At 43.6% G+C, this 17,832-nt stretch overlaps 1 protein-coding gene across 1 annotated transcript in view; it reads left to right on the top strand.

Annotated features, from left to right (window-relative positions):
* Nucleotides 1-14,802, top strand: part of LOC119932809 (protein mono-ADP-ribosyltransferase PARP14-like) — a 126,488-nt gene extending 111,686 nt beyond the window's left edge. The window contains exons 17-18 of the mRNA XM_038751964.1: nucleotides 7,756-7,930; nucleotides 14,224-14,802. Of these exons, the coding sequence (XP_038607892.1) occupies nucleotides 7,756-7,930; nucleotides 14,224-14,513 (465 nt within the window). The 3' untranslated portion in view covers nucleotides 14,514-14,802. The remainder of the gene's footprint in view (nucleotides 1-7,755; nucleotides 7,931-14,223) is intronic.
* Nucleotides 14,803-17,832: the final 3,030 nt, after the last annotated feature.

Genomic DNA, 17,832 nt, shown 5'->3' with positions numbered 1-17,832 from the left:
TGATTGACTGATTGATTACTATGTGCAAAGATGGATGGATTCCTGCTCCCTTAATTGATTGATTGATTATTATGTGCAAAGATGGATGGATTCCCGCTCCCTTGATCGATTGATTGATTACTATGTGCAGAGATGGTTGGATTCCCGCTCCCTTGATCGATTGATTGATTACTATGTGCAAAGATGGATGGATTCCCGCTCCCTTGATTGATGGATTGATTACTATGTGCAAAGATGGTTGGATTCCCGCTCCCTTGATCGATTGATTGATTACTATGTGCAAGGGTGGATGGATTCCCGCTCCCTTGATTGATTACTATGTGCAAAGATGGATGGATTCCCACTCCCTTGATTGATGGATGGATTACTATGTGCAAAGTTGGATGGATTCCTGCTCCCTTGATTGATTGATTGATTACTATGTGCAAAGATGGATGGATTCCCACTCCCTTGATCGATTGATTGATTACTATGTGCAAAGATGGATGGATTCCTGCTCCCTTGATTGATTGATTGAATACTATGTGCAAAGATGGATGGATTCCTGCTCCCTTGATTGATTGATTGATTACTATGTGCAAAGATGGATGGATTCCCGCTCCCTTGATTGATTGATTACTCTGTGCAAAGATGGATGGATTCCCGCTCCCTTGATTGATTGATTACTCTGTGCAAAGATGGATGGATTCCCGCTCCCTTGATCGATTGATTGATTACTATGTGCAAAGATGGATGGATTCCCGCTCCCTTGATCGATTGATTGATTACTCTGTGCAAAGATGGATGGATTCCTGCTCTCTTGATTGATTACTATGTGCAAAGATGGATGGATTCCTGTTCCCTTGATCGATTGATTGATTACTATGTGCAAAGATGGATGGATTCCCGCTCCCTTGATCGATTGATTGATTACTGTGTGCAAAGATTGATGGATTCCCACTCCCTTGATTGATTTATTATGTGCAAAGATGGATGGATTCCCACTCCCTTGATCAATTGATTGATTACTATGTGCAAAGATGGATGGATTCCCGCTCCCTTGATTGATTACTATGTGCAAAGATGGATGGATTCCCGCTCCCTTGATTGATGGATGGATTACTATGTGCAAAGATGGATGGATTCCTGCTCCCTTGATCGATTGATTGATTACTATGTGCAAAGATGGATGGATTCCCGCTCCCTCGATCGATTGATTGATTACTATGTGCAAAGATGGATGGATTCCCACTCCCTTGATCGATTGATTGATTACTTTGTGCAAAGTTGGATGGATTCCTGCTCCCTTGATTGATTGATTACTCTGTGCAAAGATGGATGGATTCCCGCTCCCTTGATTGATTGATTGATTACTATGTGCAAAGATGGATGGATTCCCGCTCCCTTGATTGATTACTATGTGCAAAGATGGATGGATTCCTGCTCCCTTGATTGATTGATTGATTACTATGTAGAAAGATGGATGGATTCCTGCTCCCTTGATTGATTGATTACTCTGTGCAAAGATGGATGGATTCCCACTCCCTTGATTGATTACTATGTGCAAAGATGGATGGATTCCCGCTCCCTTGATCAATTGATTGATTACTATGTGCAAAGATTGATGGATTCCTGCTCCCTTGATCGATTGATTGATTACTATGTGCAAAGATGGATGGATTCCCGCTCCCTTGATCGATTGATTGATTACTCTGTGCAAAGATTGATGGATTCCCACTCCCTTGATTGATTACTATGTGCAAAGATGGATGGATTCCTGCTCCCTTGATTGATTGATTACTATGTGCAAAGATGGACGGATTCCTGCTCCCTTGATCGATTGATTGATTACTATGTGCAAAGATGGATGGATTCCTGCTCCCTTGATTGATTACTGTGTGCAAAGATGGATGGATTCCCGCTCCCTTGATCGATTGATTGATTACTATGTGCAAGGGTGGATGGATTCCCGCTCCCTTGATTGATTACTATGTGCAAAGATGGATGGATTCCCACTCCCTTGATTGATGGATGGATTACTATGTGCAAAGATGGATGGATTCCTGCTCCCTTGATCGATTGATTGATTACTATGTGCAAAGATGGATGGATTCCCACTCCCTTGATTGATTGATTGATTACTTTGTGCAAAGTTGGATGGATTCCTGCTCCCTTGATTGATTGATTGATTACTATGTGCAAAGATGGATGGATTCCCACTCCCTTGATCGATTGATTGATTACTATGTGCAAAGATGGATGGATTCCTGCTCCCTTGATTGATTACTATGTGCAAAGATGGATGGATTCCCACTCCCTTGATTGATTGATTGAATACTATGTGCAAAGATGGATGGATTCCTGCTCCCTTGATTGATTACTATGTGCAAAGATGGATGGATTCCTGCTCCCTTGATTGATTGATTGATTACTATGTGCAAAGATGGATGGATTCCCGCTCCCTTGATTGATTGATTACTCTGTGCAAAGTTGGATGGATTCACGCTCCCTTGATCGATTGATTGATTACTATGTGCAAAGATGGATGGATTCCCGCTCCCTTGATCGATTGATTGATTACTCTGTGCAAAGATGGATGGATTCCTGCTCCCTTGATTGATTACTATGTGCAAAGATGGATGGATTCCTGTTCCCTTGATCGATTGATTGATTACTATGTGCAAAGATGGATGGATTCCCGCTCCCTTGATCGATTGATTGATTACTGTGTGCAAAGATTGATGGATTCCCACTCCCTTGATTGATTTATTATGTGCAAAGATGGATGGATTCCCGCTCCCTTGATCAATTGATTGATTACTATGTGCAAAGATGGATGGATTCCCGCTCCCTTGATTGATTACTATGTGCAAAGATGGATGGATTCCCACTCCCTTGATTGATTACTATGTGCAAAGATGGATGGATTCCCGCTCCCTTGATTGATGGATGGATTACTATGTGCAAAGATGGATGGATTCCTGCTCCCTTGATCGATTGATTGATTACTATGTGCAAAGATGGATGGATTCCCGCTCCCTCGATCGATTGATTGATTACTATGTGCAAAGATGGATGGATTCCCACTCCCTTGATCGATTGATTGATTACTTTGTGCAAAGTTGGATGGATTCCTGCTCCCTTGATTGATTGATTACTCTGTGCAAAGATGGATGGATTCCCGCTCCCTTGATTGATTGATTGATTACTATGTGCAAAGATGGATGGATTCCCGCTCCCTTGATTGATTACTATGTGCAAAGATGGATGGATTCCTGCTCCCTTGATTGATTGATTGATTACTATGTAGAAAGATGGATGGATTCCTGCTCCCTTGATTGATTGATTACTCTGTGCAAAGATGGATGGATTCCCACTCCCTTGATTGACTGATTGATTACTATGTGCAAAGATGAATGGATTCCCGCTCCCTTGATCGATTGATTGATTACTATGTGCAGAGATGGTTGGATTCCCGCTCCCTTGATCGATTGATTGATTACTATGTGCAAAGATGGATGGATTCCCGCTCCCTTGATTGATGGATTGATTACTATGTGCAAAGATGGTTGGATTCCCGCTCCCTTGATCGATTGATTGATTACTATGTGCAAGGGTGGATGGATTCCCGCTCCCTTGATTGATTACTATGTGCAAAGATGGATGGATTCCCACTCCCTTGATTGATGGATGGATTACTATGTGCAAAGTTGGATGGATTCCTGCTCCCTTGATTGATTGATTGATTACTATGTGCAAAGATGGATGGATTCCCACTCCCTTGATCGATTGATTGATTACTATGTGCAAAGATGGATGGATTCCTGCTCCCTTGATTGATTGATTGAATACTATGTGCAAAGATGGATGGATTCCTGCTCCCTTGATTGATTGATTGATTACTATGTGCAAAGATGGATGGATTCCCGCTCCCTTGATTGATTGATTACTCTGTGCAAAGATGGATGGATTCCCGCTCCCTTGATTGATTGATTACTCTGTGCAAAGATGGATGGATTCCCGCTCCCTTGATCGATTGATTGATTACTATGTGCAAAGATGGATGGATTCCCGCTCCCTTGATCGATTGATTGATTACTCTGTGCAAAGATGGATGGATTCCTGCTCTCTTGATTGATTACTATGTGCAAAGATGGATGGATTCCTGTTCCCTTGATCGATTGATTGATTACTATGTGCAAAGATGGATGGATTCCCGCTCCCTTGATCGATTGATTGATTACTGTGTGCAAAGATTGATGGATTCCCACTCCCTTGATTGATTTATTATGTGCAAAGATGGATGGATTCCCGCTCCCTTGATCAATTGATTGATTACTATGTGCAAAGATGGATGGATTCCCGCTCCCTTGATTGATTACTATGTGCAAAGATGGATGGATTCCCGCTCCCTTGATTGATGGATGGATTACTATGTGCAAAGATGGATGGATTCCTGCTCCCTTGATCGATTGATTGATTACTATGTGCAAAGATGGATGGATTCCCGCTCCCTCGATCGATTGATTGATTACTATGTGCAAAGATGGATGGATTCCCACTCCCTTGATCGATTGATTGATTACTTTGTGCAAAGTTGGATGGATTCCTGCTCCCTTGATTGATTGATTACTCTGTGCAAAGATGGATGGATTCCCGCTCCCTTGATTGATTGATTGATTCCTATGTGCAAAGATGGATGGATTCCCGCTCCCTTGATTGATTACTATGTGCAAAGATGGATGGATTCCTGCTCCCTTGATTGATTGATTGATTACTATGTAGAAAGATGGATGGATTCCTGCTCCCTTGATTGATTGATTACTCTGTGCAAAGATGGATGGATTCCCACTCCCTTGATTGATTACTATGTGCAAAGATGGATGGATTCCCGCTCCCTTGATCAATTGATTGATTACTATGTGCAAAGATTGATGGATTCCTGCTCCCTTGATCGATTGATTGATTACTATGTGCAAAGATGGATGGATTCCCGCTCCCTTGATCGATTGATTGATTACTCTGTGCAAAGATTGATGGATTCCCACTCCCTTGATTGATTACTATGTGCAAAGATGGATGGATTCCTGCTCCCTTGATTGATTGATTACTATGTGCAAAGATGGACGGATTCCTGCTCCCTTGATCGATTGATTGATTACTATGTGCAAAGATGGATGGATTCCTGCTCCTTTGATTGATTACTGTGTGCAAAGATGGATGGATTCCCGCTCCCTTGATCGATTGATTGATTACTATGTGCAAGGGTGGATGGATTCCCGCTCTCTTGATTGATTACTATGTGCAAAGATGGATGGATTCCCACTCCCTTGATTGATGGATGGATTACTATGTGCAAAGATGGATGGATTCCTGCTCCCTTGATCGATTGATTGATTACTATGTGCAAAGATGGATGGATTCCCACTCCCTTGATTGATTGATTGATTACTTTGTGCAAAGTTGGATGGATTCCTGCTCCCTTGATTGATTGATTGATTACTATGTGCAAAGATGGATGGATTCCCACTCCCTTGATCGATTGATTGATTACTATGTGCAAAGATGGATGGATTCCTGCTCCCTTGATTGATTACTATGTGCAAAGATGGATGGATTCCCACTCCCTTGATTGATTGATTGAATACTATGTGCAAAGATGGATGGATTCCTGCTCCCTTGATTGATTACTATGTGCAAAGATGGATGGATTCCTGCTCCCTTGATTGATTGATTGATTACTATGTGCAAAGATGGATGGATTCCCGCTCCCTTGATTGATTGATTACTCTGTGCAAAGTTGGATGGATTCACGCTCCCTTGATCGATTGATTGATTACTATGTGCAAAGATGGATGGATTCCCGCTCCCTTGATCGATTGATTGATTACTCTGTGCAAAGATGGATGGATTCCTGCTCCCTTGATTGATTACTATGTGCAAAGATGGATGGATTCCTGTTCCCTTGATCGATTGATTGATTACTATGTGCAAAGATGGATGGATTCCCGCTCCCTTGATCGATTGATTGATTACTGTGTGCAAAGATTGATGGATTCCCACTCCCTTGATTGATTTATTATGTGCAAAGATGGATGGATTCCCGCTCCCTTGATCAATTGATTGATTACTATGTGCAAAGATGGATGGATTCCCGCTCCCTTGATTGATTACTATGTGCAAAGATGGATGGATTCCCACTCCCTTGATTGATTACTATGTGCAAAGATGGATGGATTCCCGCTCCCTTGATTGATGGATGGATTACTATGTGCAAAGATGGATGGATTCCTGCTCCCTTGATCGATTGATTGATTACTATGTGCAAAGATGGATGGATTCCCGCTCCCTCGATCGATTGATTGATTACTATGTGCAAAGATGGATGGATTCCCACTCCCTTGATCGATTGATTGATTACTTTGTGCAAAGTTGGATGGATTCCTGCTCCCTTGATTGATTGATTACTCTGTGCAAAGATGGATGGATTCCCGCTCCCTTGATTGATTGATTGATTACTATGTGCAAAGATGGATGGATTCCCGCTCCCTTGATTGATTACTATGTGCAAAGATGGATGGATTCCTGCTCCCTTGATTGATTGATTGATTACTATGTAGAAAGATGGATGGATTCCTGCTCCCTTGATTGATTGATTACTCTGTGCAAAGATGGATGGATTCCCACTCCCTTGATTGACTGATTGATTACTATGTGCAAAGATGAATGGATTCCCGCTCCCTTGATCGATTGATTGATTACTATGTGCAAAGATGGATGGATTCCCACTCCCTTGATCGATTGATTGATTACTATGTGCAAAGATGGATGGATTCCTGCTCCCTTGATTGATTGATTACTATGTGCAAAGATGTACGGATTCCTGCTCCCTTGATCGATTGATTGATTACTATGTGCAAAGATGGATGGATTCCTGCTCCCTTGATTGATTACTGTGTGCAAAGATGGATGGATTCCCGCTCCCTTGATCGATTGATTGATTACTATGTGCAAGGGTGGATGGATTCCCGCTCCCTTGATTGATTACTATGTGCAAAGATGGATGGATTCCCGCTCCCTTGATTGATTACTATGTGCAAAGATGGATGGATTCCCGCTCCCTTGATTGATTGATTGATTACTATGTGCAAAGATGGATGGATTCCCGCTCCCTTGATTGATTACTATGTGCAAAGATGGATGGATTCCCGCTCCCTTGATTGATTGATTGATTACTATGTGCAAAGATGGATGGATTCCCGCTCCCTTGATTGATTGATTGATTACTATGTGCAAAGATGGATGGATTCCTGCTCCCTTGACTGATTACTATGTGCAAAGATGGATGGATTCCCGCTCCCTCGATTGATTGATTACTATGTGCAAAGATGGATGGATTCCTGCTCCCTTGATTGATTGATTGATTACTATGTGCAAAGATGGATGGATTCCCACTCCCTTGATTGTTTACTATGTGCAAAGATGGATGGATTCCCACTCCCTTGATTGTTTACTATGTGCAAAGATGGATGGATTCCCGCTCCCTTGATTGATTGATTGATTACTCTGTGCAAAGATGGATGGATTCCCGCTCCCTGTTGGTGTTGTCGGGGAGGGGGAAGTTCTTCCGTTCGCTAAGGGTGGGAGCATCCCGCCTCCGGATCCCAGGGATTCCCGGGGCCTTGCGGGAAAGGACGAGGGCGACGCGGGGGAGGAGGCGGCCTTGGGGCCCGCGTCCGCGCTCGGCAGCCCGGTCTCTCCTCGATGCCCGCGTAGATCGAGCGGATTCAGAACCGTTACCTGTGGCAGAGCTACCTGGTGAAGAAGGAGAGCATGGACACCAGGAAAGCCGGCGCCAGTAATGAGCGGCGACTCTTCCACGGCACCGCCCACGATAAGATCGACCACATCAACAAATGGGGCTTCAACCGAAGCTACGCGGGCCTCAACGGTAATGGGGCCGGGGGCCTGAATGATGTGAGAGCCCACTGTTGGGTAGGGACCATCTCTAGATGTTGCCAACTTGGACTTCCCAAGCGCTTAGTCCAGTGCTCTGCACACAGTGAGCGCTCAATAAATACGACTGATCGATTGATTGTTAAGTGGCGGAGTCGGGATTTGGACCCGTGACCTCTGACTTCACCATCAATTGTATTTATTGAGCGCTTACTAAATAAATACTTAATAAATGCTATTTAATATCTGACTTAATAAATACGATTGAATTCATTCATTCATTCATTCAATAAATACGATTGAATGAATGCTGCATGACCTTGGGCAAGTCTCTTCACTATTCTATTTATTTTATTTTGGTAGTTTGTTTGGTTTTGCTGTCTGTCTCCCCCTTCTAGACTGTGAGCCCGCTGTTGGGTAGGGACCGTCTCTCTATGTCCCCAACTTGTACTTCCCAAGCGCTTAGTCCAGTGCTCTACACACAGTAAGCGCTCAAAAAATATGATTGATTGATTGATTGAGTAAGCACTCAATAAATATGATTTATTGATTGATTGAGTAAGCACTCAATAAATATGATTGATTGATTGATTGATTGATAGAGAAGCAGCGTGGCTCAGTGGGAAGAGCCTGGGCTTTGGAGTCATTCATTCATTCATCCAATCGTATTTATTGAGCGCTTACTGTGTGCAGAGCACTGGACTAAGTGCTTGGGAAGTACAAGTTGGCAACATCTAGAGACGGTCCCTACCCAACAGCGGGCTCACAGTCTAGAAGGGGGAGACAGACAACAAAACAAAACATACTAACAAAATAAAATAGAATAGTGAAGTGTCTTGCCCAAGGTCATGCAGCATTCATTCAATCGTATTTATTGAATGAATGAATGAATTCAATCGTATTTATTGAGTTAGAGGTCACGGGTTCAAATCCCGGCTCCGCCACTTAGTAATCAATCAATCGTATTTATTGAGCACTTACTGTGTGCAGAGCACTGGACTAAGCACTTGCGAAGTCCAAGTTGGCAACATCTAGAGACAGTCCCTCCCCAACAGTGGGCTCACAGTCTAAAAGGGGGAGACACAGAACAAAACCAAACAGACTCACAAAATAAAATAAATAGAATAGATATGTACAAGTAAAATAAATAGAGTAATAAATATGTACAAACATATATACAGGTGCTGTGGGGAAGGGAAGGAGGTAAGATGGGGGGGATGGAGAGAATAATAGCTTACTATGTGCAAAGCACTGTTCTAAGCACTGGGGGGAAATACAAGGTGATCAGGTTGTCCCACGGGGGGCTGACAGTCTTAATCCCCATTTTACAGATGAGGTAGCTGAGGCACAGAGAAGTTAAGTGACTTGCCTGTGGTCACACAGCAGACAGGTGGCAGAGTCGGGATTCAAACCTATGGCCTCTGAATCCCAAGCCCGGGCTCTTTCCACTGAGCCATGCTGCTTATCGTGATAATAATAATGATGGCATTTATTAAGTGCTTACTATGTGCAAAGCACTGTTCTAAGCGCTGAGGGGAATACAAGGTGATCAGGTTATCCCACGTGGGGCTGACAATCTTAATCCCCATTTTCCAGATGAGGTAGCTGAGGCACAGAGAAGTTAAGTGACTTGCCCAAGGTCACACAGCAGACATGTGGCAGAGTCGGGATTCAAACCCATGGCCTCTGAATCCCAAGCCCAGGCTCTTTCCACTGGGCCACGCTGCTTCTCGTAATAATGATAATGATGCCATTTATTAAGTGCTTACTATGTGCAAAGCACTGTTCTAAGCGCTGGGGCTGTGTGACTTTGGGCAAGTCACTTCACTTCTCTGGGCCTCAGTTACCTCATCTGGAAAATGGGGATTAAGACTGTGAGCCCCCCGTGGAACAACCTGATCATCTTGTAACCTCCCCAGTGCTTAGAACAGTGCTTTGCGCATAGTAAACGCTTAATAAATTTCCAGCACTTAGAACAGTGCTTTGCATATAGTAAGCACTCAATAAATGCTATTATTATTATTATTATTATTATTATTATTGTCAGCTGTGTGACCTTGGGCAAGTCACTTGACTTCTCTGGGCCTCAGTTGCCTCATCTGGAAAATGGGGATGAAGACTGTGAGCCTCCCGTGGGACAACCTGATCACCTTATAACCTCCCCAGTGCTTAGAACAGTGCTTTGCACATAGTAAGCGCTTAATAAATGCCATTATTATTATTATTATTATTATTATTATTAACTGAGGCCCAGAGAAGTGAAGTGACTTAACAGTGCTTTGTACATAGTAAACGCTTAATAAATGCCATTATTATTATTATTATTATTATTATTATTATTATTATTATTATTATTATCATTTTACTGAGGCACAGAGAAGTTAAGTGACTTGCCCAAAGTCACACAGCTGACAAGTGGCGGAGCGGGATTTGAACCCATTACCTCTGACTCCAAAGCCCGGGCTCTTTCCACTGAGCCACACTGCTTCTCTCACTCATTGAATGAATGAATGAATGAATGCTTTGCACATAGCAAGCGCTTAATCAGTCAATCAATCAATCTTATTTATTGAGCGCTTACTGTGTGCGCTTAATCAATCAATCAATCAATTCATATTTATTGAGCGCTTACTGTGTGCAGAGCACTGTACTAAGCACTTGGGAAGTACAAATTGGCAACATATAGAGACAGTCCCTACCCAACAGTGGGCTCACAGTCTTTATTATTATTACAGAGAAGCAGCGTGGCTCAGTGGCAAGAGCCCGGGCTTTGGAGTCAGAGGTCATGGGTTCAATTCCCAGCTCCACCAATTGTCAGCTGTGTGACTTTGGGCAAGTCACTCCACTTCTCTGGGCCTCAGTGACCTCATCTGTAAAATGGGGATGAAGGCTGTGAGCCCCCCGTGGGACAACCTGATCACCTTGTAACCTCCCCAGAGCTTAGAACAGTGCTTGACACATAGTAAGCACTTAACAAATACCATTATTTATTATTATTATTATTGTTATTATTATTATTATGGGGATGAAGGCTGTGAGTCCCACGTGGGACAACCTTATCACCTTGTATTCTCCCCAGCGCTTAGAACAGTGCTTGGCACATAGTAAGCGCTTAACAAATGCCATCATCATTATTATTATTATTGTTATTGTGGGGATGAAGGCTGTGAGCCCCACGTGGGACAACCTGATCACCTTGTATTCTCCCCAGCGCTTAGAACAGTGCTTGGCACATAGTAAGCGCTTAACAAATGCCATCATCATTATTATCATTATTATTATTGTGGGGATGAAGGCTGTGAGCCCCACGTGGGACAACCTGCTCACCTTGTATTCTTCCCAGCGCTTAGAACAGTGCTTGGCACATAGTAAGCACTTAACAAATGCCATCATCATTATTATTATTATTATTATTATTATTATTATTATGGGGATGAAGGCTGTGAGCCCCACGTGGGACAACCTGATCACCTTGTATTCTCTTATTTTTATTATTATTATTATTATTATTATTATTACTATTATTATGGGGATGAAGGCTGTGAGCCCCACGTGGGACAACCTGATCACCTTGTATTCTCCCCAGCGCTTAGAACAGTGCTTGGCACATCGTAAGCACTTAACAAATGCCATCATCATTATTATTATTATTGTTATTATGGGGATGAAGGCTGTGAGCCCCACGTGGGACAACCTGATCACCTTGTATTCTATTATTATTATTATTATTATTATTATTATCATTATCATTATCATTATCATATTATTATGGGGATGAAGGCTGTGAGCCCCACGTGGGACAACCTGATCACCTTGTATTCTCCCCAGCGCTTAGAACAGTGCTTGGAACATAGTAAATGCTTCACAAATGCCATCATCATCATTATTATTATTATTATTACTATGGGGATGAAGGCTGTGAGCCCCACGTGGGACAACCTGCTCACCTTGTATTCTCCCCAGCGCTTAGAACAGTGCTTGGCACATAGTAAGCGCTTCACAAATGCCATCATCATCATTATTATTATTATTATTATTATTATTATGGGGATGAAGGCTGCAAGCCCCACGTGGGACAACCTGATCACCTTGTATTCTCCTATTATTATTATTAATATTATTATTACTATTATTATTATTATTATGGGGATGAAGGCTGTGAGCCCCATGTGGGACAACCTGATCACCTTATATTCTCCCTAGCGCTTAGAACAGTGCTTGGCACATAGTAAGCGCTTAACAAATGCCATCATCATTATTATTATTATTATTATTATTATTATTATTATTATTATTATCATTATTATTATTATGGGGATGAAGGCTGTGAGCCTCACGTGGGACAACCTGATCACCTTGTATTCTCCCATTATTATTATTATTATTATTATTATTATTATTATTATTATTATTATTATTGGGATGAAGGCTGTGAGCCCCACGTGGGACAACCTGCTCACCTTGTATTCTCCCCAGCGCTTAGAACAGTGCTTGGCACATAGCAAGCGCTTAACAAATGCCATCATCATCATTATTATTATTATTATGGGGATGAAGGCTGTGAGCCCCACGTGGGACAACCTGATCACCTTTTATTCTCCCATATTATTATTATTATTATTATTATTATTATTATTATTATTATTATTATTATTGTGGGGATGAAGGCTGTGAGCCCCACGTGGGACAACCTGATCACCTTATATTCTCCCCAGCGCTTAGAACAGTGCTTGGCATGTAGTAAGCGCTTCACAAATGCCATTATTATTATTATTATTATTATTATTATTATTATTATTATTATTATTATTATTATGGGGATGAAGGCTGTGAGCCCCACGTGGGACAACCTGATCACCTTGTATTCTCCCATTATTATTATTATTATTAGTAGTAGTAGTAGTAGTAGTAGTAGTAGTAGTAGTAGTAGTAGTAGTAGTATTATGGGGATGAAGGCTGTGAGCCCCACGTGGGACAATCTGATCACCTTGTATTCTCCTATTATTATGATTATTATTATTATTATTATTATTATTATTATTATTATGAAGGCTGTGAGCCCCACGTGGGACAACCTGATCACCTTATATTCTCCCCAGCGCTTAGAACAGTGCTTGGCACATAGTAAGCGCTTAACAAATGCCATCATCATCATCATTATTATTATTATTATTATTATTATGGGGATGAAGGCTGTGAGCCCCACGTGGGACAACCTGATCACCTTGTATTCTCCCATTATTATTATTATTATTATTATTATTATTAGTGTTATGGGGATGAAGGCTGTGAGCCCCAGGTGGGACAACCTGATCACCTTATATTCTCCCCAGTGCTTAGAACAGTGCTTGGCACATAGTAAGCGCTTAACAAATGCCATCATCATCATTATTATTATTATTACGGGGATGAAGGCTGTGAGCCCCACATGGGACAACCTGATCATCTTGTATTCTCCCATTATTATTAGTAGTAGTAGTAGTAGTAGTAGTATTAGTATTAGTATTATTATGGGGATGAAGGCTGTGAGCCCCACGTGGGACAACCTGATCACCTTGTATTCTCCCATTATTATTATTATTATTATTATTATTATTATTATTATTATTATTATTATTATTATGAAGGCTGTGAGCCCCACGTGGGACAACCTGATCACCTTGTATTCTCCCATTATTATTATTATTATTATTGTTATGGGGATGAAGGCTGTGAGCCCCAGGTGGGACAACCTGATCACCTTATATTCTCCCCAGTGCTTAGAACAGTGCTTGGCACATAGTAAGCGCTTAACAAATGCCATCATCATCATTATTATTATTATTACGGGGATGAAGGCTGTGAGCCCCACATGGGACAACCTGATCATCTTGTATTCTCCCATTATTATTAGTAGTAGTAGTAGTAGTAGTAGTAGTATTAGTATTAGTATTATTATGGGGATGAAGGCTGTGAGCTCCACGTGGGACAACCTGCTCACCTTGTATTCTCCCATTATTATTATTATTATTATTATTATTATTATTATGAAGGCTGTGAGCCCCACGTGGGACAACCTGATCACCTTATATTCTCCCCAGCGCTTAGAACAGTGCTCGGCACATAGTAAGCGCTTAACAAATGTTATAATAATAATAATAATATAATAATAATAATATAATAATAATAATGACGATGATAATAATAATAATAATAATAATAATAATAAATACGATTGAATGAATGAGTGCGGATGGGGGAGCGTCCGACGTCGCTGAATTCCCCTCTCGCTTCCTCCCATCCCGCCAGCGGCCTACTATGGGAACGGGACGTACTTTGCTGTGAACGCCAGGTACTCCGCCGACAACAAGTACTCCAAGCCCGACGCCCTCGGCGTCAAGTTCGTGTACCTGGCCCGTGTACTCACCGGAGAGTTCTGCTTGGGAAGACAGGGGCTCATCACGCCTCCGCCGAAAAACCCGCAGGACCCCACGGACCTGTTCGACTCCGTGAGCGACCACCTCACGAACCCGGCCATGTTCGTCGTCTTCAGCGATAACCAGGCCTACCCCGAGTACCTCATCTCGTTCAGCAGGTGACGCGGCCCTCCGATCGATCCATCCATCGATTTCCGGGGCGGAAATCGGGGCCCTGGACTCTCTTGGACTGTCCTAAGTGCCTAACGCGTTTCTCCGCTCGCAGTAACCAATAAATGTTGCCAACTTCTACTTCCCAAGCGCTTAGCACCCGGCGAGTGCTCAATAAATACGATTGAATGAATGAATAAATGCCCCTGAATGAACAAGCAAATTAGCTCTCGAGGAGGGGCAGGATACAGGGATGCATCCTGTTGACAACTTGTACTTCCCAAGCGCTTAGTCCAGTCCTCTGCACACAGTAAGCGCTCAATAAATACGATTGATTGATTGACTGATTGATGCAATTTTATGTCTTCGGTGTTGAGCGGGAAGGGCTACCAAAAAGGCTCTTTATCCCATTTCCTGTGGCCGTGGCTCAACTGTACCGTGATCCTGGGACAATGAGCCCTGAACAACGGAACCTTTTCCCTGAGCGGTTTAGGAGCCAGGACTTTTTCCCTCAGGGTTTACGGACCAGGACATTTTTCCCTCCACGTTTGAGGCCGGGACGTTTTCCCTCAGGGGTTTATGGACGAGGACATTTTTCCCTCCAGGTTTGAGGACAGGACGTTTTCCCTCAGGGATTTATGGGCCGGGACGTTTTTCCTCAAGGTTTGTGGGTCCAGACGTTTCCCCTCAAGGATTACATACCATGACATTTCCCCCAGGGCTTAGGGACCAGAACGTTTTCCCTCAATCAATCAATCAATCAATCGTATTTATTGAGCGCTTACTGTGTGCAGAGCACTGTACTAAACACTTGGGAAATACAAGTTGGCAACATATAGAGACAGTCCCTACCCAACAGTGGGCTCACAGTCTAGAAGGGGGAGACAGAGAACAAAACCAAACGTATTAACAAAATAAAATAAATAGAATAGATATGTACAGGCCCAGACTTTTTCCCTCAGGAGTTTATAAGCCAGGACCTTTTCCTTCAAGATTTCCAGGCCCAGAATTTTCCCTCGCGGGTTTACGAGCCCAGATCTTTTCCCTCAGTTTACAAACCAGGACATTTCCCTCGAGATTTGCAAGCCTGGACCTTTTCCCACAGGGTTTATGGGCCAAGACGTTTTCCCTCAAGATTTTAGGGACCAGGACTTTTTGCCTCAGCATTTACGGACCAAGACATTTTTCCCTCCAGGTTTGAGGCCGGGACGTTTTCCCTCAGGGGTTTATGGACCAGGACTTTTTTCCCTCCAGGTTTGAGGCCGGGAAGTTTTCCCTCGGGGATTTATGGGCCAGGATGTTTTTCCTCAAGGCTTGTGGTTCAGATGTTTTCCCTCAAGGATTACATACCATGACGTTTCCTCCAGGGCTTAGGGACCAGGACGTTTTCCCTCAAGGTTTGCAGGCCCAGACTTTTTCCCTCAGGAGTTTATGAGCCAGGACCTTTTCCCTCAAGGTTTCCAGGCCCAGAATTTTCCCTCGGGGGTTTACGAGCCCAGATCTTTTCCCTCAGAGTTTACAAACCAGGACATTTCCCTCAAGATTCGCGGGCCTGGACCTTTTCCCTCAGGGTTTATGGGCCAGGACGTTTTCCCTCATGGTTTTAGGGACCAGGACTTTTTGCCTCAGCGTTTACGGACCTAGACATTTTTCCCTCCAGGTTTGAGGCCAGGACGTTTTCCCTGAGGGGTTTATGGACCAGGACTTTTTTCCCTCCAGGTTTGAGGCCAGGACGTTTGCCCTCAGGGATTTATGGGCCAGGATGTTTTTCCTCAAGGTTTGTGGGTCCAGACGTTTTCCCTCAAGTCTTACATACCATGACATTTCCCCCAAGGCTTAGGGACCAAGACGTTTTCCCTCAAGGTTTGCAGGCCCAGACTTTTTCCCTCAGGAGTTTATGAGCCAGGACTTTTTCCTTCAAGGTTTCCAGGCCCAGAATTTTCCCTCGGGGGTTTACGAGCCCAGATCTTTGCCCTCAGAGTTTACAGACCAGGACATTTCCCTCAAGATTTGTGGGCCTGGACCTTTTCCCTCAGGGTTTATGGGCCAGGACATTTTCCCTCAAGATTTTAGGGACCAGGACTTTTTCCCTCAGGGTTTACGGACCAGGACTTTTTTCCCTCCAGGTTTGAGGCTGGGACGTTTTCCCTCAGGGGTTTATGGACCAGGACTTTTTTCCCTCCAGGTTTGAGGCCGGGACGTTTTCCCTCAGGGATTTATGGGCCGGGACGCTTTTCCTCAAGGTTTGTGGGCCCAGATGTTTTCCCTCAAGGATTACGTACCATGACGTTTTCCCCAGGGCTTAGGAACCAGGACGTTTTCCCTCAAGGTTTGCAGGCCCAGACTTTTTCCCTCAAGAGTTTATGAGCCAGGACCTTTTCCTTCAAGGTTTCCAGGCCCAGAATTTTCCCTCGGGGGTTTACGAGCCCAGATCTTTGCCCTCAGAGTTTACAGACCAGGACATTTCCCACAAGATTTGCGGGCCTGGACCTTTTCCCGCAGCATTTATGGGCCAGGAGGTTTTCCCTCATGGTTTTAGGGACCAGGACTTTTTGCCTCAGCGTTTACGGACCAAGACATTTTTCCCTCCAGGTTTGAGGCCGGGACATTTTCCCTCAGGGGTTTATGGACCAGGACTTTTTTCCCTCCAGGTTTGAGGCCAGGACGTTTTCCCGCAGGGTTTATGGGCCTGGACCTTTCCCTCAAGGTTTCAGGTACCAGGACTTTTTCCCTCAGGGTTTACGGACCAGGACTTTTTTCCCTCCAGGTTTGAGGCCGGGACGTTTTCCCTCAGGGGTTTACGGACCAGGACTTTTTTCCCTCCAGGTTTGAGGCCAGGACGTTTTCCCTCAGGGATTTATGGGCCGGGACATTTTTCCTCAAGGTTTGTGGGTCCAGACGTTTTCCCTCAAGGATTACATACCATGACATTTCCCCCAGGCCTTAGGGACCAGGATGTTTTCCCTCAAGTTTTGCAGGCCCAGACTTTTTCCCTCAGGAGTTTATGCGCCAGGAGCTTTTCCTTCAAGGTTTCCAGGCCCAGAATTTTCCCTTGGGAGTTTATGAGCCCAGATTTTTTCCCTCAGGGATTACGGACCAGGACATTTCCCTCAAGATTTGCGGGCCTGGACCTTTTCCCTCAGGGTTTATGGGCCAGGACATTTTCCCTCAAGATTTTAGGGACCAGGACTTTTTCCCTCAGAGTTTACGGACCAGGACTTTTTTCCCTCCAGGTTTGAGGCCAGGACGCTTTCCCTCAGGGGTTTATGGACCTGGACTTTTTTCTCTCCAGGTTTGAGGCCAGGATGTTTTCCCTCAGGGATTTATGGGC

The sequence above is a fragment of the Tachyglossus aculeatus genome, chromosome 1 (genome assembly GCF_015852505.1).
Source record: "Tachyglossus aculeatus isolate mTacAcu1 chromosome 1, mTacAcu1.pri, whole genome shotgun sequence".
NCBI classification, from domain to species: domain Eukaryota; kingdom Metazoa; phylum Chordata; class Mammalia; order Monotremata; family Tachyglossidae; genus Tachyglossus; species Tachyglossus aculeatus.
The sequence above is the reverse complement of the archived record's forward strand: the minus strand, read 5'-3'. Positions and strand labels throughout refer to the sequence as shown.